The sequence below is a fragment of the Prionailurus bengalensis genome, chromosome D3 (genome assembly GCF_016509475.1).
Source record: "Prionailurus bengalensis isolate Pbe53 chromosome D3, Fcat_Pben_1.1_paternal_pri, whole genome shotgun sequence".
NCBI lineage: Eukaryota > Metazoa > Chordata > Mammalia > Carnivora > Felidae > Prionailurus > Prionailurus bengalensis.
This window is the reverse complement of record NC_057356.1, coordinates 2,000,113-2,021,557: the sequence shown is the minus strand read 5'-3', so window position 1 is coordinate 2,021,557 and position 21,445 is coordinate 2,000,113. Positions and strand designations below refer to the sequence as shown.

Here is a 21,445-nt window from a genome sequence, read left to right as displayed (position 1 = left end):
CAGAATTTCGAGCTCTAGTGAAGGATCCATGTGTTCAACTGAGATTCGCATCTAGAACCCTCGGCTCTAGAGCAACGTCATCTCCAGGCGCTGGCAGAGTAAATGGGGATGGGCCACCCAACATCTCAAGGAATCCAGACAGTGTTATCTTAACAGCCTCTCGGGAGGAGGCAGGAGCCCGGCTTCCCGGGCACGTCGGACACCATGAAGCAGCCTGAGGTTCCTGCCGACTCCACCCACAGGCACCTCGTGGGCGCCAACGCCCCAGGAGGGGCTTCAAGAGCTGGGGCAGCGAACAGACTCCCGGATTAATTACACTGCTCTTGAATTCGGTGCAATCTTCAGAGTGCTGAAAACCGTTCCTTTCAAAGCAGAAATGAGAGCCACGATAAATAACAAAACAGGGTAAAAGAGACAGCCATCCGGAGAACGTACAGAGATTATATAAATAACCCCACCGTTGAGCCAGTTGAGTCAAAGATAGTTTCCAACTGGCAGGATGAAAAATAACAAAAAACCCCAAGGCGGTCTGTGAAAACTCCGCCAAGTTTGCGGTAATGACTCGGTTTCCGGCTTCGAGAGAGAATCAGGAGTTCGTTTTCATAGGCTATCGCGAGCTGGGCCATTTGGGCAATCAGAATAGATTGTTCAAATTAACAGTTAAAATTGGCAGCGTTGAATTCTCAAAACATCTAAGCAGCAGCTTAAGCGAAGCTCATTTCGGGGCCACCGTGAGCTTGCGGGGAAGCTGCGACCTTCACGCAGGCACCGTCTCCTACAGAACATGGCGACTCTGGAGAGGGGCCCAGGGGCCCGCTGTCAGAGGAAGGGGGCTGTCGTCCCGCGGACCGAGCGTCCAGGGCAGCAGGCTCTCACGGCGGCACGTGCGCTGGCTTCGAGGGACGCACAGAGGTGCAGACGTGCTGAGGTCAAGGTCTGGACCCTGGGCTGGGACGGACCGCGCACCTGACGTCCAGTCACCGTGGCGACTGGCGGGTGCTGGCGAGGACGTGGCAGGTGAGGGCATCGCGGGTGCTGCGGACAAGGGGCCGGCGGTCACGGAACCGGGTGGGGGCTACAAGGAGCCTCACATCCGAGCTGAGGAAGCGGATGAACAGACACGGGTACCCCGCGCGTGCACTGCGGGAGCACACGGGACTGGAGCAGGGGCCCCACCGACTGAACGCAGGGTCAGGGTCAGTCTGTGATCCTCTGTCATCCCCAACAGCGAGATCCCAAGCATCCAGGAAAAGCACTCGGACCGTAGGCAAAGCACGGGTCACGACGCGCATGGTGGGCTCAGCTTCTCTCACGGCACAATCCGGTGACAGCGCAGGGAGAGCCACCGCTTCACACGTGGGAGCAGCTCTGAACCACAGGAAAATCGGTCAGGTCTACAGATGAATTTTAAATACAGAAAAGCCCTTAGACTATTGTCACGGCTACTGTAATCAGGCAAGGACGTCACTTGCACAAGAATTCCAAAGTCTGAAGCAGCACAGAGGCTGGGGTCTGGGCACCGGTCACCTAGAGAGGGCTCGGGGTCTGGGAACCAGACTTCTGGGGGACCGACGCTCACAGGTCGTGGGGAGGGTGGAGCCACGTCTCAGCGATCCCTTCCACAGGCGTTTACGGATCACGGCTCTTTCCCTGTCCAGTGCCTTCAGCGCCTTGCTGGCCATGTTTGCCGAGCACCTGCTACGTGCGGGGTGGTGTTCTGGGAGTGCAGACATTCCTCTCTGGAGACAGACGATCGGCAAGTCTATGGCAGTGAGCAAATGACACATCGCTCCGTGGGGGCAGGGGCAGGGAGGGGAGCCCGTTTCAGGCAAGTTGGCAGGGCAGACACTTCAGGCACAAAGGTAAGCCAGCTCTGCATCATCCAGGGACCAGGCATCCTAGGCGGAGATCCGAGAGGGGGCCGATCTGGCGTGGCCAAGAACAGAGAGGCCAGCGTGGCCGCAGCCTGACAAGGGAAGCAGGGGTCGCGGGAGACAAGGAGGCCGGGAGCCGGAACTCAGGAGAGGCGAGCAGGCCTCCCGGGCAGTGGGTCAGGGTCAGTCGGTGGTCCTCCATCACCCACGCACAAGAGGACTTTGCACATTTAGAACGTTCAGTGTCGCTGTCCCTGGCCTCTTCACACCCTGCCTCCCTCACTACTGTGTCACTAGCCCCTGAAACATCACCGACGCAAGGTGCTTGATGATTCTTGAATTGTTCGTTGAATGAAAGCAAGGATTCTGGACTGATCTCTTGGTCCCCTGATTTCCAGGACAGGTGTCCCACAGCAGAGCCCAGGCCCCTGGCTGCCCAGAGATGGGGCTGTGCCCTACTCGGCTGCCTTTTGTATTTTTAGAGTCTGCCTCCACCCAGCTAGCAGAGCCACGGGCCAGCCGGATGGCCTTACAGTACCCAGATTCTCACTCCGACAGTCTTGGGCACTTGAATCTCACTTTTGTTGATTCGACAACGTTTCCGCTTCCTTCTCTCAAGTACCGCGTTGGGCAGATGGAGGAGCTGAGCTTCCAGGGGGAGGGAGGCACCCCAGGGAAGGTGTGGGTCCCGGGTCCCCGCCAGAGGTGAGGCTGAAGCCACGAGTGAGCCTCCAGGCACCGCCGTGTTTCCAGGGAAATGATACACCTGCCTCCCCCAACACGTGCTGCCCAGCAAAGAAAGGGACACGGCAGGATCCAGGAGAGCAGGCCATCCGACAAAGCAGAGACAGGTGTGAAGGGCGGCCCCCAGATGCGGGCGAAGGGCATCCCAGGCCCAGCTCTGCATCCCCAGGAGAAACCGGTGTGGGTGGAGGGAGGCTGGGGCTCCAGGCAGGAGACTCCTGGGGCGAGTGGGGTTAGCGCCTCCCCACGGGTGACCATCCCGAGAGGACTTTGGCAGCTCTGGCAGAGAGTCTGGGGGAGAGGGAGGGGCGGACACACAGGACTAAGCAGACCAACAGAAAGAGCCAACTAACTCCAGGGAAAAGGCAAGGCCGTGCACAAAAGGACACCCCGCCATCTGCAGAGCCGGGCAGGGCAGGTGAAGAGCAGGTCCTGCCAAGGCCGCCGTCCAACTTGGAATCTGTGCCGAGGCACCGAGGGGTCAGAAGGAGGGCTGGATGAAGGCAGTGGGTTCACAAGCCAACGTGGAGAGCCAGTGTGGCAGCTGACACACAGTCAGTACTTAGACCCCCAGGACAAGACGGGGTCGCCCCGGGAGCCAGCGTAGACGGGAGAGGAGATGTGGTCTGCGGGCCGAGTTGTGGGGAATACCCGGGACGTTTATGGGGGATCCGTGTGGATGGAAGATGACCAGAGAGGGTGGTGTCCTGGAGCAGGGAGGGACGGACCACCCAAAACTGCTCTGGGTCAGAGAGGATGAGGACAGAGGACCGGCCCTTGGCATGACATCCCTCTGTGGGTGACAGCGAGAGCCACTTCATCAGCACGAGGAAGGTGGGCGTCCGGTGGGGAGCTGGCTCAAGAAAGCCGGGGAGCTGTAGTCAGACAGGACACCCAAACCACTCTGCTGTCTCCCGGGACTCAGCCTTGACCGCGGATGGTTCTGGTACTTTTACTGCGGTAGGGGCACAAGAGCCAGACCTCAGTCGGCCCTGGGCCTTACGGGGCAGCATCCGGCCCTGGCGGGTTCAGCGCAAATCGTTTGTACTGCTTACGAGCCATACGGCATTTGGCAAGTTCCTTGACCTCTACGGAGTTCAACTCCCTCGATTCCGAAATGAGATGAGGATGGTACACACTGTAGGGTCGTGACAGGCTCGAACCGAGATCACTCTTGTTAAACACCGTCCCCGGTCTCCTTTAGGGTAGAGACGCCATTTGTTCCCTTAGCCCTTTCTCATTCCTGTGACATGTGACCCCGCGACTTCCCAGCCCCGGCGTCCCCCCTCCCCGCCCCCGACACTGGCCCAGCCTGTCCACAGGTCTTTGCGGCCCTGCGATGTTTACGTGGAAAGGAAATGCCCCCTCCGCGGTCTTTTTCCCAGAAAATGAAAACACGGATGATGGGTCACCTGAGGGTGTCACGACGTCCACGGCTGTTCCTCCACGTACAACCCGGAGCCCCTCCTCCCATCGCGATGCACCTGAGCCTGGGTCTCAGCACGTCCAGAACCACATCAGCCATGGCAGTTTCTCTCCAGATCCACACTGATGTCTGAAGCCCAACGGGCCCAGACCAGCCTGGACATCCCCACACGCCCCTCCCCCTCCTACCACGGCCCATGAGCAGACCGGTCACCCTCCTGATTGGTACTGGGATGTGTCTGCGTGTCCCCTCTGCAGCTGCTGCCCCAGTCCCGGACACCAGGCTTCATGGCCGCGGCTGACGGGCCTCCCCGCCTCTCCACACACCAATCCCCAGCACGATGCTCGAGGAGGGTGCATCAGACCCGCTAACCCCTGCCTCAACCCTCTGCCTCAGAATGAGGTCAAGCTCCTGCAGAGCACCCGGGGCTCGGTGGCACCTGCCAGGGATGCGCCCCCTGCCTGCTGGGCATGACCTGTGTCCTCCTGGGGCCTCCTTCCCCGGGCACAGGGGACCCAAGCACTCATACGACCCATGCCTCCCACTGACTTAAGCTTCACGCTGGTGGGGCCCTGCCCGGAGCCCTGCCCTCAAGACCTTGCTCTTCAAATGCTCTAACACTCAGAGCGGTAGGAAGTTACAAAATCCACACCGTGCTTTGCACGAGTTTCTCCTCCTCTGCTCCCACCACTGGTGAGGCATCAGTGGGTCCAAAACAGAGACTGAGATGAATGCAGGGGAAGGACACAGGAATGTGGACGAGGTGCCGGGGAAGAGGAATAACAGGACCGGCTCTGGTGCACGTTCCCTGGCATCAGATGCTTCGTAAATAAAACTCCAGGCTCCCGGAGAATGCGCTGCTGAGAAAAAGCGACCTGTCGCCCTCCTGGCAGGATGTCTGTGTTTCCACAGGCTCACTGTGTGTGCAGGAGGCGCCGGGCCGGGGCTGCGGCTTCCGGGGCCGCGGGGAGCAGGTGCCAGCAGGGCAGCTGTGTCCAGGCACCCAAAGTCCCTTCCGTGCGGAGAGCAAAGGAGAGAGCAATGTCGCTGCCCGGACGCCCACGAGCGATACCTTTCTGGACGGTGTGTGACGCAACGTCGCTTCTCAGTGCGCCGGCCAACGTATCACGGCAGGCAGTACGGCCGACCGTCCCCATCAGCACCGGCTTTGTGACGTCTATCCTCGACACGCGGTCCCAATAAACGAGTGGAGAAGCGGCCTCGGGAGTTCCCCACCTGGTGCGAAGCACGCTCCCAGGCTCCGCGGGGAGAGGCCGTGCCAACAGATTCCTTCCCATCGCCGGCCGGGTGGGACACGGGGCCTCGGGAAGGAAACGAGACCCAGCCCTGGGGCCCCAAGCCCCACGTGGAGAGAGACACGGGGACCATCGCCAGTGACGGAGATGAGGCGGGGACGCCCCCCCATCTGCTCAGTCCTCCCCTCTGTTTTTTCTTTTTCCTCTTCGTTTCTTAACCTCTCCTTCTCTTCCGTCTTTGTGCTCTCTCCCTGTCTCTTCCTCTGCTAATAAGACCATGCTGTAAATATTGCCCTGAGACTTGGTTTGCTCCGTTAACGACAGACACATCACAAAACTGTCCCCAACGCAGCGGATGTAAACCCGAATTACTCCTTTCAAGTTGATGCCGTCCTGGTCCGCGGTCCAGGCGTACCACGGTGCAAATCCCCGCCCTCGGAGGGGGGTTCCCCACCCCCAGCCCACACAGCAGTGCAGAAAAAACAAACAAACGGACTTGAACGGGGCATTCTGCCTGAATGGAAGGTCGCAGGGTCAAGATCACCGCCACTGGCAGGCTGCTCGTGCCCAAGGCTGAAACCACTCACACCCGCAGCCGCCACGGGAGCGTGCTTTTCCCCACAAGCCCGCCAGCATCGCGTGTTCGCGGGCAAGCACGGGAACCTGGGTCACTCGGGAGTACAGATGCCCGAGACATCCCCGCAGCGGGAAGGAGGGAAGCCGCTCTCTGCCGGCCTGGGAGGGAGACTCGGGTGGGCAGCCCCCCCGCCCCGTGCCCCCTGCGCCCCCCGCCCCGGGCGTGCCCTCTGCTCACCTTCTGCAGCAGGTCGATCTCCTGCTGTTTGGCGTGGAGAACGGCCAGGGCCTGCTCATGCTCCAGCTCCAGCTGCTGCCGGCGTTCCGCGGCCTCGCGCATGTGCTGCAGGGGGACAGGGTGAGGTCGGGGCGGGGGCTGGGAGTCCCGCTCTGGCTGTCCCGGCCCCCTCCCCTTCCTGGGATGCCAGCAAGCCCTCCCCCTGCCCTCCCTTCTCTTTCAGATGCCACGGGCGTGCGAGCTGAGGTGAATTCCTCCCCCGTCTCCCGTGAGTGACAGCCAGAGGTTAGAGATCTCTGCCGCCACGGTGGGTCTGCTTCTGAGCCTTTTAGGGTGACGTGGGCCCTGTAATCCTCCTAATCTTCTAGGAGACGGGCACTATCACCGGCCCCATTCTACACGGGGGAAACTGAGGCACGGGGAGGTTGTCCTCGCTCATCACTCAGCTGGCAAGTGGCCGTCCGGGGTTCAAGTCAGGCTCGAGGGAGCCTGGGAATCTCGGGTTTGGACACTGTCTGCTGGTGAAGCCACACTGGCCTCCTCCCAGCTGCTGGAACTTTCCAACCATCTCTGGCAGGTGCCTGTGGGGACAGCACAGATACCGCGGTGGCAGTGCAGACCCGCCTCTGCATTTCGGGGCAGTAAAGGGGCAGCACGCGGCACTGAACAGCCACACTGCCAGGGTTCAAATCCCAGCTCTGAGCTTGGTCTGGTGATTTAACCACTTCGTGCATTTTCTTCTCCTGGATTAATTACTCACGAGCATCAGCCATTTGTCAGCGGCCAATTACCGACAAGTGACGTGACTGGTGTTGATGAGTCAGTTACGAGTCAGCCCCTGCCCCTCAGAGCTATTGCGCACGTCTCACGAGTGGGGAGCAGCGCCTGACAACGTCCCGGGTCACCTGCCGCCCGGAGCATCACTGAGCCCCATCCGGCCCCACCAACCTCATGCACGTGGCGTGGCCCTAAGCCCCGTGCCACCGCCCTGGCAGCTCCAGATACACAGGGAACCGTGGAGCCTGTAGGAAGCAGGGCCTCTTCCCATGGGACAAGCGGCTGGGACCACGGCACCGCTAAGACGGCGGCCGAGAAGCAGCTTCGCCGCCGTCTACAGAGCACTCGCCGTGCTCACACCGCCCCGTCTGATGCTGGCGGCAGACAACGGGCCCAGAGAAGCCCAACAACTTGCCCAGGGCCACACAGCACAGCCACGGCAGCGCCTGAAGCCCTTCCCGGGGGTGTCAGGCCTCAAAGTCACGGCCCCGCCTACTCACGGACCTTTCCTGGCCTGGGGCCGCTACCAAGAGCCGTCTCCACTGTGAAACTCCACCCGGGGGCTCGGGCTCGGGAGCATTTTTAGGCTCCCGGAGCCAACCTGCTTTGCATGAACAATTACCCGGCTGTTTAATGACACCATTGTTCCAGCTAATTTCTGCGCTTCTGTTTATTTTGGAATCGGCACGGCCACGTGCGGCCTGTGTTATCTTTATATAGCTCCGGGAAGGAAGCGATTAGTGGAAGGAGGAAACCACTTTGTTTAGGAGGGTTCAAGGCTTCGTGAGCAACACGGAGCGAACACGGAGGTGGTCTGAGCGTGCGGCCGCGGGGTGCGGGGTGCGGGGTCACGGGGTGAGGCGGGGCCGTGGCCCCTCCGTGGGCTTCTTGCCTGGACGCCCAGGGCACAAAAACCACGGGGACAGAAAGGGCTTCCACGCGTGTCGGGCTGATGAACCAGTCAGCTGGAGGAGCTGTCCGGAACACACACGTGCAGACAAACACGTGTCCCTCGCGGGTACGGCGTCTGAGGCTCACCGTGATGCCACGGCAGGAGAACACAGTGGCGGGAACTCGGATCGCACGTGTCCCTTCACCCCCCCCCCCCCGGCTGCCTCCCTTCTCAGCGACGCAGCTCCAGAGGCATCCACCCCCTCGCTGCCTGCTCCTTACCCCTCTGCTGACACCCCCCCACCGACATCCCCCAGGACGGCCCCACTCCGCTCCTGCCCGGAGCCCCACGCCTGCCCGCCTCCCTCCCTCCTGCATGGTCCCTCAACACGGGGGGGCCGCCAGACTCCTTCCCGTGTGGCCGTCCCGCATCACAGCTGGACTTGCCATTTATAAGCTCACGCTTCCAAAGGAAACGCTTATGTCTTTGCTCGTAGCCAACTGCCCACTCACCCTCTCCACGTGCACGGACAGGAGGAATCTCAAATTTAGCCTGTGCAAAACTGAGTTCTGGGTTTTTTCTCCCAAACCACCCTCCTCCTCCCCGCCCCCCCCAAGGCTGCCCATCTCGGCAATGGCACCACCATCCACCTGTCTCTCCAGACAAACAGCTGGCTGTCGTCCCTGGTCCCCCGTCCCTTCCCACTCAACATCCAGAGCTTTGCGAGATCCTTCCATTTGCATGATCTTCCATATCCGCCACCGCCAGGCCAGACACCGTCACCTCTGACCTGGGTCATAACCACATACATGGCTAGCTGGTCTTCCTGCCCCCCCCCCCCCAGCGAGACCAGGTGTGCTCTCCAGGACAGAAGTCACCCCACGGCTCTATGTGTCCACCTGACTGCGTAGGGGTGCCCAGAGAGCTGGGGAAGCGTTCCGTCTGGGCGCTTCTGGGAGGGGTTTCCAGAAGACACTGGCATTATGAATGGGTGGGAGAGGAAAGGAGCCCATCCCGCCATCCACCCCTCTGGGGACCCTGAAGGACAAAAAGGTGGCAAAGGCCCAATTCGCTCTCTCTGCCTGTGTGGAGACACATCCGTCCTCCTGCCCGTGGACACCTGTGCTCCTGGGTCTCCTCCTTCCAGACTCGGCTCGGGACTTCCAGTCGGACCCCCAGACTCAGACTCGTGGACCGCAGATCAAGGAGCTTTTCATCCTCCATGACCGCGTGAGCCAATTCTTACGCTAAATCTCTCACATCCGCGGACCTATAAATATCCAGTCGCTTCTTTCTCCGGGGGACCCTGACGCCCCTGCTCCTGTTTGAAGCACTCCGTGGGTGCCAGAGGCTTCCAGAACAAAACCCAAACTCTTTCCCGCAGCCGAAGGGCTCCTCTGTGACAGGACCACTTCTCTGCCTCACGTCTTACTTCCCCCTCTTCACTGCATCGGCCACACTGGCCTCCCCCCCCAGCTCGCCGTCGCACATCACAGAACGTACCACTCCCAGCGCCTGAGATGCTGGCCCGTGTCCCCCCCGTGGCTGCCCCCCCCCCACAGCACTTATCCCGGCCAGAGATGACTGCGTCTGTACGTTTCCCCTCTGTCCTCCCTCCTCCCACCTTGTGCTGAGGTCCCGAGGCTGCCGGACACATCTCGGTCGACTGATACCCGCGGGGCCTAGCGGCGTCCCTGGCCCGCGGCGTCCAGAATCCAAGGTTGTGTGGGAGCCCCTCCCCTGCGGCCCCGCCCGCGCCGCTGGCGGGTCTCCGTCACCACTCTGCACGTGACGTGACGCGGCACCACCCTCACTCCCAGCGCAGCATCGGCACCACCTCGAATGGGACATACGCGGTATCATTGCCCCACGCGCGCCATCTGCAACCTTCTGCGTGGCGGCTCTCGTCTGCTTCGTGCCCTTCCACTTCTGCGCCAGCCTCACTTCCTCGAAGGCTACAAACGAATGGGACAGCCACAAACACATTCCCGCTTCACCTCTGACGTCACCCCTCGACTCGATACTTGACGTTCCAGACACGAGGTAAGAGGGAAGCACACACGTCTCCGGGTCTATCGTTCGCCTCTGTCTTCCCGGTTTCTACGGAGACCTCGGCGGGCGGGTGACGGGCGAGCGGCTTTGGCATCGTGGCCTTCCCCGTTTCCCTTACCGTTCAGGCATCTCAATGAGCCCCTAGGCAGGCCACCGAGTGCCCCCACGGCGGCCAGCTTTGGCGTCCCAGGAACAACTTGGAGGTCATTCCCGCCTCCCTGACTCCGATTAGGGTGGTCCCTGTGCCCAGGGGTTTGCTTCCCTCCTAACTATTCACACACCCACCTGTGCCCCAGGCCCAATCAAAGTTCACCTTCTCTGGACCGACACGGAAGCAAGCAGCAACAAAAGACAAAGACAGACTATTCTTGGTGACCTCATCAGAGCTCCGTGATTCAGCCATGCCTGAAGCTTAACCTCTCTCTCCTGTTTCCTACTTTACAAACTGATGCTCTTCCTCTTTTGTTTCTTCGAAGCATCTGACATAAGTTTCGGTGAACTTTACCCCAAACTGTCCAAACTAAAATATTTTTCAACAGCATTTACGGCTGCCACAAAATTTAATTCCATAATGTCTCACATTATGCACCGACGCTTCATGATTTTTTAGTCTTGCTTCTCAAAATAAAGAGACAGCTGGTGGATCATGACAGCTTTGGGGCTGTTTCAATTCCCTGTTTGGGGTACGAAACAGCCAGAGAGCCAAAGAGCTTTCCGGAAGTAACTGACACCGTCTCCGCAGCAGAAAGAGTACAAACTGGAGGTCAGGGACCCAGGGGGACAGCGACCAAGCTCTCCTTGTACTGTAGATTGTGCAGATACGCCCCTCTTGTCCCTGCAAGCAGACTGCCGGCCTGGTGCTCCCAGCCCCAGACATCGGCATCCTCGCCGTAGCCAAGCACAAGTTCTGGAAGGATTGCCGTGCTAAGCGGTTCACACACACGACCCACCGCCTCCTCACAACCACCCCCGAAGCAGGCGGTATTTTCACTCCCATTCACAGAGAGGGAAACTGAGGCCCAGGGAGGTGAAGCACCCTGCCCGACGTGGCCCGGCGAGGAAATGATCGAGCAAGGACCTGAACCCAGACAGCCCAGCTCCCCGCTCCCCAGGAGGCTTCGCAAGGGACCCTCCCGTGCTCGTGGGAGGCTCCCTGCGAGAGGAGCCGAGGGAGCCCTTTGCACGCACCGCCTCTGAAGCTCTCAGGCCGCTGGACCCACGTGCACGTCTCCCGGGAGACGGTTCACGCTTTCACCCCTCCTGTTTCCTGAGCCGAGATGATTCCGGCCGTCCCTGGGCGCGCTAGGGGCCACGAGTTCTCACGGAGTCTGAAAACCCCGGCCCTCCCCCGAAGACAAAGCTCCCGCCAAATTCCCAACATTTGCCTTCACTTCCTTTTACCAACAGCCTCCCAACGGCAAGGCCACGTGCCGCGTTCCACCGGAACGTTTCGCATCTAGAAAGTACCAAGGGTTATTCGCCACAGCAGGAAACGCCTGTCGAGAGCGCTCTGCCTGTGGCGCGATTTATTTCTCAGGTGGCGACGCTACAGCTGGATGTCGACATCAGCGCCAGCGCTTAAGCGGCCCGCCTTCCCAGCGGGAGCCGGGACGCCAGACAGCGCGATCACGCGTGGAGCAAACCGAGCTATCCCTTCGGTGTCAGGGCAGAGGCGGATTCGTCTTCTGCTCCGGGTCCTCCCTGCCGGCGCAAAGAAGTTACGGAAACACCCAATTTCCCTCCACGAGAGTTACCGGCGACGCGCTGACCACCACATCCGGGCTCCCGGACGCACAGCGGCAATAAGGTGGCATCTCTGCCCACGCTCTCTTTCCACACGACACCTGGCGGCGAGAAGAGCAGCATCCCCTGAGCTCACGTCTTCAGACGTGAGGAAGGGGAAGCACCTGAAGCCGTCTGTCCCCCGCATCCTGTGACGTCCCGTCCCATCTCCGCAACTCGGACTCGTTCATGACGAGAACCAGCACGGACACGGAGCCGCGTACGTCTGGGAGCTGAGACGGGTCTCAGCCGGACGACCTGAGTCTCGTGCTGCAAAACACTGGGAGGTGGGGAAGCCCCTCTGACAAATCCCTGGTACTTTCCCCACTCCCCACGTGTCCTTAGTCCCGCGGACTGGCCCCCGCTCCCCATGGGACCCCAGAGGAGGCAGAGACACAGGGACAGGGGCACTCGACCTGAGCAGCGTAGTTGGGGCCCCTCCTCCCGGTGCCCAGCGGCCCCAACTGCGGCAGGCGGAGGGTACGGTCAGCCAGACTGCGCGCAGGGGGCTCTCGGGAAGGGGCCTCCCTGGGCCCCGACACGCCTGTTTATCAAATGGAGAGAAAAACCCCGCCTTCCCCAGGCTGTGGCGAGGACCGGATGAAGTGTTTATTACTTCGAGGGGACCCACCCAGAGTTATGTTTAACGTAACGACCAGTGTGTTTCGAGTGTGCCAGTTTATTACCTGTTTCCGTCTTTTCCGTCCTTTTGTTATTTCACTTCCCCTTCCCTGCCTTCTTGTGGGTTGTCTGGACGGTTTCCAGCATTTTACTTCAACGTATCTATTGAGTGTTTGGCTGTAAATTTTTATGTTTATTTTATAACTTTTAGTGGTGGCTCCAGGCATCTCAATACACACGTTTATGTTTAAGAAACCTACTCAGCGGCGCCTGGGTGGCTCAGTCAGCTAAGCGTCCGACTTCGGCTCAGATCATGATCTCACAGTTCGTGGATTCCAGCCTCACATCGGCTCTCAGAGCTCCGTCTGGAGCCTGTCTCGGATTCTGTGTCTCCCTCATTCTCTGCCCCTCCCCTGCTCGTGTTGGGTCTGTCTCTCAAATATAAACAAACGTTACAGAAAAAAAAATCTACTCAGAACGATAATGCACCTCCCAGGTGGAGTGTAGAAACAGGAACACGGCTTACTTTCCCGCTTTACGTACTGGTTGTCCTAGGTACGACCAAATCCAAATACACGAAAAACCACGGAGAGGTGTTCAGTGTTGAGAGTCTAAACTCACAGGTACATGAGCCCTGGGGAGGTGACCCATGAGTGGAGGTTTGGGGGACGGGTAGGAACAAGGCATTCCGTACACTGGGAATGGTGTGTGCAAAGGTCCCGTGGTAGAAAGAATCGAAGAGAGCGTGAGGGTAAAGGAAGGCTGGTGTGACCGTGGCCTGGTCGGGACGAAGAAGGGCTGCGTGCTTCTGGACACAGCAGCTGGGTGGGCGGGAAAACGGAGAATCAGTGAGGCTGGACTTCTCATCTTGGGGGCTGTGGGCTCCCGCTGAGACGCGCTTTACCTCCTGGATACGTGCTTTCATTTAGCCAAAAACAATTACAGGACACTTAATCCGCTAACGAACAAGTCAAAGATGAGTTTTGTTCTCGGGAAGCGTACGTTCCACAGTGGAGGAGAGGTGCAGGAAATAAACAGGCAACCTAGCAAATAAGTCAGAGTTTCAGGGACCGATAAAAGCTGGCAGCCAGGCCGCGGGGGTGTGCAGAGGGAGAAGGAGGGAGCAGAGACTCTACTCAAGCTGGTGCGGGAGGGGGACGTGTGGCCGAGACCCACGGGACGACAAGGCGCCAGTCAAGCACAGCTTCAGGGAAAGCTCACTGAGGCAGCAGCCGGCCTGGTGTGCATCTCTGTGGTGCAGGGGTACACGGGCCGGGTGGTTAGAGGTGAGGGAAGCGGGCAGATCTGGAGCAAATGAGGCAATCCCCCTGGCACGGTCAGTGTGCACGCAAACCGGCATGGCGCAGCCCTCACTTGAATACACATTTTGGCCGCTAGTGTGGACCTGACTCAGTTTTCACGGACGGCACGCTGATCCGAAGTATCCCCTTCGCTGGTGCAGAACGGGGCAGGACATGTGTGCGTCCACACCACCAGCCAGCGAGCACGCGGCCGCTCGCAGAGCCCCTCCCCACGGAGATGGAGGTGGACAGGGAAGCTTCCGGAGCAGCAAATTTCCTGTTCGCGGCTAGTGTCTGAACATCTAGACAATACTATCGCTGTCTGGATCAGGCCCGTCCAGGGTTTTGCTGGAGACGGAGCCCTAAACGTTATTCCCACGTTGCAGAAAAACCGTGGAGAGTGTTATTGGTGTTTGAGAATCAGAACTTAGAAAAGGAGCCGCAAAACATTAAATACAGCTGATAACGGCAGCAGGTCCAGGGACGCATGTCCACGGGCAGATGCGCGGATACGGGAGGCGCACAGGGAAGGAGCCGCGGACGAGAAAGATTAGTTGTTACTCTGAGAATCACTTATTAATCCCAGATAATCAGTTGTTCATTAACAAAATAAGCCTTAGATTACCTACGTTTAAATGGACTAACGTGTCGATTACGAGAACAAAATCTGGTCCCCAATGCTTTTTCCCTTTTCCTTTGAATCATAAACCATAACACGCTGAGTTTAATTAATCAAAAACATTTTTGCGCGCTCAGGTCAAACTTGCAGACTTGGCACAGGGTGCCGTGAATTCCGGCCGGTCACTGAAGGGAGACTGAGCGGGCTCACGGGGAACGTGCCGTGGGCGTCCCGCGTGTCGGACCAAGAGCGTGCAGGACAGCCTCGACCAAGCCATGATTTTAAAAGAAGGATAGGGGCGCCTGGGTGGCTCAGTCGGTGGGGCGTCCGACTTCGGCTCAGGTCGTGATCTCACGGTCCGTGACTTCGAGGCCCGCGTCGGGCTCTGTGCTGACAGCTTGGAGCCTGGAGCCCGCCTCCGATTCTGTGTCTCCCTCTCTCTCTCTGCCCCTCCCCTGCTCGTGCTCGATCTCTGTCTCAAAAATAAATAAACATTAAAAAAAAATTAAAAAAAAAAATAAAAGAAGGATAAAACCCAGCCTCGCTCCGCAGTCTTTCTGGAGGGGCCTGCAACCAGGTGTGGGCAGGGCCAGGCTCCCCCAGGGGCTCAGGGCAGGGCCCCTCTGCCGATAGCCACCAGCCCTTGGCGAGCCTCGGCCTCGTAACTCCCGTCTGTGCCCCATCCTCCCGCAGTGTGCCTCCCACGCCTGTGTCTCCAAACCCCCTTTTCTACACGGCAGGCTCGGGTAAGCTGCGTCCTCCTCCCGTGTGGTCTCATCTTGCTGGGTTCCACCTGCGGAGCCCTCTTCCCGGACAGGGTCCCCAGCCAGGCTCTGAGCAGAGGTGACCGTGGGGGACACCGCTCACCCCACTGGGCCGCCCTGCAGTTTCCACGGCTACGGCCCCGCCCCCAGGAACTGCCCCCAGGTTGGGAGGGGACGGTGGCCGTGCCCTCTCAGGGGGGACAGTGGTCCCTCCCTGCTTTGTGGCTCCTCAGCGGTGTCTGTGTTGAGCTCTCCTTGGGACAGGACGCGGTCTCCTGCCAGGGCTCTCGTCCTCTCCTGACTACAGAGGAACATCTCTGTTCTGTCTGACAAACAGAACCACCTCCCGGGCCCTGAACCAGAAGCCAGAGAAGACGGAGGCGGCTGTGCCTGGCTGGACGCATGACCGTGATGCCACAAGCGGCTCTCCCTTTCCACGGGAGCTGGTGGCACGCTAGGATCTAGAAGGCCGTGACTGTCGGGCAACGGGAAGTCCACGTGGAACACACCGAGGCCTTCTTGCAGAATATCCTAGAGCCTGAGAAGCTGGAGGAAGAAAACGTGGGTTTGCTCCCTTTTGCCACCAGGTCAGACGCTTGCCAGGACCGCTGGCCATGCGGGTGCAGAGCTCGGCACGGGGCGTCCATGTCAGACCGCACCCCCCCCCCTCCGGCCAGGCTCGCGCAGGCCAGGAGCCATGAGCGCTGCAGCGTCTTGTCCTCTTGGAGACGCTCTGTCTGTGCCAGGAGGAGACAGGGCTTGATTTGCGGCTGCGTGTTTGCAGAGCACTTGCAAACCCCAGAGAAGCAATCTGCCCTGACAAGCTCCCTTGGCTGCCGGCCTTCAAGTCCACGGCTATCCCCCGCGGCACAGAGAGCGTTGGCAACGGGGACGCTCACACTGCATTCACTCGTTCACCGATCTACTCAATCGACTGGTATTTACTGCGTGCCCACCATATGCCAGATCTTGTCCTAGGCACTGAAACAGGCTCTCTCAAGTGTGCTACTTTTGGGAGGGAAAACCAACAGCACGCAAGTAAACAAAACAAACAAGACGGGGTGTCTTGAAGAAAACAGAATCAGGCAACGTGGTGGTGACGGGCAGGACGGTAGCTCCTGTGGAGAAGAGGGTCGGGAGAAGAATAACCAAGGAAGGGACACGAGACCAAGACAGAAACAAAGTGCCGAGGGAAACAGCATTCCAAACGGCAAGTGCAAAGGTCCTGAGGTGGAAACAGGTGTCATGTGTTCCAGAAAGACAGAGAAGACCAGCATGGGTAGGCACAGGGTGAAGGGGGTCTGGATAGGAGCAGGGGTAAAGGACTAGGTGGGGGGGCAGAGGCTGGGGTCTGTAGTAAGAGTCCAGATTTTAATCTCTGGGCAAGAAGAAGCATTCGCTAGGTGTAAACAGCAGTCTTGTGTTCTTTTGCCAACATGGCTGTGGCTGCCGTGTGGAGAATGGGCTCTGGGGGATAACGCAGGGAGGGCACACCTGAAGGCCTCCGAAAGCTGAGGGCCTCACACTGTTGGCCATTGTGAGCAGGTCGCTTGCAAGCGACCGGTTCCACTGGGCAGACTTAACAATATCCCACGCCTGTGTGTGACTCAGCCCACGCTCATTATGTGGCTTCTCTATGCCTGTGTGGGCACCGGGCATTCACTGGTAAGCAGAAAAGACAGGGAAGCTGCCCACACGGCACCTATCGTCTCCTTGTGGGTGATCGGGACAAAAGCCATCACGCAACAGGCACCACAAGTGCAAATGCCCTGGGGTGGATGGAGCGTGCCCAGAGAAGCGCTAGGAGGCCAGTGTGGCTCAGTCTTCAAGACCTGAGCTTTCCTGCCTCTTCCCTGCCTCCCTGACCTCATCTGCTTCCTATTTCTGCAACTCGGGCCCCTCGTCGTTCCTCACACATGTCAGGCACCCACCCGACTCAGCCTCGGTACCTGCTCTGCACACTCCCTCCCTCCCTCCCCCCAGGTCGCTGCCCACATGTCACAGCATCATGCAGCTTCCCCAAGCACTGCAGACAAACGGGCATTTGCGTCTTTACCCCCCGTTCTTCTCCCCACCAGACATAAACACTAGTTTCTTGATAAACTTGGCCTGAATCGAGGGTGTGGACTTAGGTCTCTTTTCTCCAGCACCCAGAGCGTTTGGCACATATTAGGTGCTCGTTAAATACCGCTGAACGAACGCGTGTGTCCTTGGGTGTCGGTCCCGCTGGGTTTTTCAGCAGGGCGACTGCAGGAGCTCTTGAAGTGTCTGAGGCACCCCGAAACCCGTTTCCCCTTCCAATCGGCACACGGGGTCATACTGTTCTGGCCGTTTGAGGCCTGTGCTACCAGGCAGCCCCTGGCACGGCAGACGGGTCTCTGGAAGGGCCGTGGGTCAGTGGACCCGTGATGTACACAGCCAATTACAGCCCATCAGAGAAGAGTCACGGGCGCCTTTAGCTAGACGGAATCACCAGCGCCCAGGCCAGCGGAAGATCGGTGATCTTTGGAAACAAAAAGAGGCAACTTAGGAACGTGACCGACGGGCTAATTATCGGTTGAGACACCCCGGGCACGGAGCCAGGGCCCGTAACTACACCGCGCTAACGTCCAGCGAGTGGGCCTCATTTACCGAGCGGCACGTCCCCTCTGCCGCCCATCACTTCGAGGGCTTTCACGATGGCGTCGGGCACGAGCCGACTGGGACCAGCAGGTGGTCAGGTGACAAGGTGCCAACAGTGACGTCCGAGCATCACACTCGAACCCCAGTGAACTGTTGTTGCCACGTGCATCATCTGTAACTGAACGGAGCCGCCTTCTGGACGATCAGCAGCATGGTCTCTGGAGTGAGGCTACGGGGTTCTTCCGCACAAAGGATCCCATGGCGACCGGGCACCCCATCTCCAACACACGCCCGGCCCCCATAGCCGGTGTGCTGCATCACAGCGAAAACTTACAGCCCAGCCCTTGCGGTTGTCCTTGCCGCCCCGTCTGTCCCGCCCCACATCCGGGCCCTCGCGAGGTCTGACTTTACCTCGGAAACCCACCTCTGGCTCTGCCCTGCGCCCCCCGGGGGAGGCCGCCCTTCCGGTGGGCTGGAGGGCGGCTCCCCATCCATCTCCTGCTCCTCACGCCAGGCTTCGCATGGCCACAGGAGGGACCCCTTCACAAACGGGACAGCAGATGCACTCTGTCACCCGCCAACACGCCGGTGGCCTCTGCGGTGAGCTGCCCACGCAGTGTGCCCCAACGCTGTCCTGCCCTGAGCCCACGAGCTTGGCGGGGGACCGCACAGCCCCACGAGCCTGACTGTTACTCCGCCCCTTGCAACGTGCATGATTACGCGGCGATCGGGAGCCGGAGGGAGCCCACCGGAGGACGGAGCAACCAGGCACGGAGCCGGTCACCCGCCCGGAGCCAGCAGATACCAGCCGAGAGCCGGCCGGCCGCGGGGAAGCGTTCAGCCACTGCGGCCAAGAGAACACGCACCGCGTAGCCAACCCACAGACTCGTGAGCAACGTGGGGGGCTGTTCCCAGCCACAGGCCTTGGGGTGCTTTGCGGCCCGGCAGTACTGCGACAATACGTGACCGATACAGTGTCCGACGACCCTCAGGGCACGTTCTGTTATCTTGGAATTCTGCTTCGGCCTGGAGGCCTCTGCCCCAGCTGACCCCAGTCGGGTCATTTCCGCCGCCTGCCCCTCCCCCACCGTCTGCGCGCCATCCCGCCGATCCCGGTGTGTGTCCAGCGGCGGCCGCCAGGCCCTGTGTGCTCCCCAACGCCCGCAGCGCTCTTCCCCTGAGCACTGACAAGGCCCTCCGCGCAGCGGGACGTCCGGGAGAGGCCACCCCGCAGGGCCACCACATCCCTTCCCGCTCCTGCACCCTGACCCGTTTCCCTTCAGAGCACTCACCGCCCCCTGACGGCCTATCACCTACGCCGCTCTCGACGCTCTCTTGGCGCCACCCTGCCGGCCGCCGTGTCCCCGCGGCCTGGAAGGTGGGACGAGGTCAGTGCTCCGTCGACACTTGGGGGTGAACGGGGGACGCAGTTGTCACGTAACTCGTGGGCTTGGGATCCGCCGTGCGTCTCGTCCACACAGTCGCCGCTGAGATGCGCGAATCCATCCCTTTCCCCTGATGGGAACACGGCAATTCGCAACGCACAGGGCGGCCACACCCACACGCAGGGCCGACACGCCCACATGCAGGACCGACCCGCCGTCACGCAGGGTGGATACGCAGGCACGCAGGGCCGACACGCCCACACGCAGGGCCGACACGCCGTCACGCAGGGCGGACACGCCCGCACGCAGGGCGGACACGCCCGCACGCAGGGCGGACACGCCCGCACGCAGGGCGGACACGCCGGCACGCAGGGCCGACACGCCGGCACGCAGGGCGGACACGCCCACACGCAGGGCGACCGCGCCCACACGCAGGGCGACCGCGCCCACACGCAGGGCGACCGCGCCCACACGCAGGGCGACCGCGCCCACACGCAGGGCGACCGCGCCCACACGCAGGGCGACCGCGCCCACACGCAGGGCGACCGCGCCCACACGCAGGGCGACCGCGCCCACACGCAGGGCGACCGCGCCCACACGCAGGGCCGACACACCGTCACGTTGGGCGTACACACGAGCATACAGGGTGGACACGCCGGCAAGCAGGGCCGACAGGCAGGGCCGCCAAACTGAGGGCTGTTTGTAGGGACGAGGGACGGGACGAGGGACAGGACCGGGACACGTACATGTGTGCAAGGCCCTTGTGCCGAGGTTCAGCCCGGGCTCAGGCGGGAAGGGCGGCGGGCTCAACGCCGCTGTCGAGACCCAGGACCGTCCACCTGCTGCAGAGGCAGGCGGGGACACACGGAGGTTTGGACACTTGGGAATTTCACACACCTGAAGCCATAAATGAGGCCTCCCCTGCCCACACAGAGGACCGGCCTTATTGTTCACTTTCCTAATCGTCTAGGGTGGGGTCGGCCGACAACGACGCGTCCCTCCCAGTCCCTGGGGCCCGGGAGTGTGTCGCGTCCCAGGGCACAAGGACCCTGCAGGTGTAACGAAGGGTGTGAGGGGAAACCGTGACCACACGATGGGCCCAACGTGACCACAGGGTCCGTGCACGAGGGAGGCAGGTGTCAAGAGAGCAAAGAAGACGCCCCATCGCTGGTTTGCAGGTGGAGGTAGGGGCCGTGTGCAGCCAGAAGAAGGTGGAAGAGTCATGGAAGAGTCCCCGCAAAGCCTTCGGAAAGGAGTGCCCTGCCCACGCCCGGATTTGGGACGCCGGGCCCCCTGGACCGTAGGACACTTGGGTTCGGGCCGCAGCCTCTGTTACCCCAGCAGTGGGAAGCTTACCCACGGGGTTTATCCGCCTCAGCACCACTTGATCGCCTGCCCTGTGCTCGTGGGGGTCCGTGCCTGCTGGACACCTAGAGCCCCCTCCCCAGTCGCGCCGATCACAAACGCCTCCAGACCGCCAGACGTCCCCTGGGCGGCAGAGTCACCCCTGCTGAGAACCGCTGCTCTGCACTACCCTTCACAACGACGCCAATCCAGCAGGCTGTCGGCAGAGCCCCAGGGCATGGCCGGGGATTCCCAGCCCAGCCGCCACGGGGTTCACCCAACACCGACTTTGTCCAGCACCAAAGGCAGAGTGGGACAGAGCACGCCTCGTGGCTTCAGAGACCTCAGGCGGTAGTCTGCGCTGTGGAGATGAACGACTGCCCGGCAGGGCCTCATCTGTCCAGGGTGATGCTCTCGACGTACGACACATGGTGGGAGGCAGGAGGTCCGAGCCAGCCTGGCCCGTCCTTCAGGGAAGGCGAGGTGGGCGCAGGCTGACAGCCACATATGCAGCTGGGTTACCCCTCATGACCACCGGGGAGCAGGCCATCTCTTTTTTTTTTTTTTTTTTTGAGAGAGTGTGTGAGCACGGGAGGGGCAGAGAGAGAATCCCAAGCAAGCTCCGAGCTGTCAGCACAGAGCCTGGTATGGGGCTCGAACTCACAAACCGCGAGGTCATGACCTGAGCGGAAACCCAGAGCTTAACCCACTGAGCCCCCAGCCACCTCTACCTTTAGGTGAGACAGCGCTCCCACACCATCAGGCTCACCCTCGGACGCGTACAGAGCAGGGGTTTCGGTAAATTCGCGAGGGTGGGTAACCGTCACACAAATTCCAGCACATTCTGTCACCCCGAAAGAAAAGCAGCCGCTCCCCATTTCCCACCTCACCCCAGTCCCTCCCAGCCACCAATCTGCTTCCCTTGGAGATCCAACTGCTTCCCCAGATGGGGCCCTAGACAGAATTACAATCCCTTCTTGATTGGGGGCGGGGGCAGTGGGTGCTGGGCGTGGCACGGGAATCACAAAGGACCCAGGCCACGAGGTGCCACATTGCAGGACCGCAGGTGAGGACTAATTTATTCTTTTACGTTTTACAACACTTTTCTTCAATGAGAATTCATTCAGCTTCACTCCGCACCATCGGTAGCAACCCCCCCCCACTCCCGTTAA

The 21,445-nt window shown here is 60.5% G+C and overlaps 1 protein-coding gene across 6 annotated transcripts in view; it reads right to left on the bottom strand.

The window, feature by feature from the left end:
- Nucleotides 1–21,445, bottom strand: part of RIMBP2 (RIMS binding protein 2) — a 219,915-nt gene that overhangs the window by 66,164 nt on the left and 132,306 nt on the right. For all 6 annotated transcript variants that reach the window (XM_043557292.1, XM_043557295.1, XM_043557297.1 and 3 more), the window contains one exon: nt 6,115–6,219. In XM_043557292.1, the coding sequence (XP_043413227.1) occupies nt 6,115–6,216 (102 nt within the window). In that variant the 5' untranslated portion in view covers nt 6,217–6,219. The remainder of the gene's footprint in view (nt 1–6,114; nt 6,220–21,445) is intronic.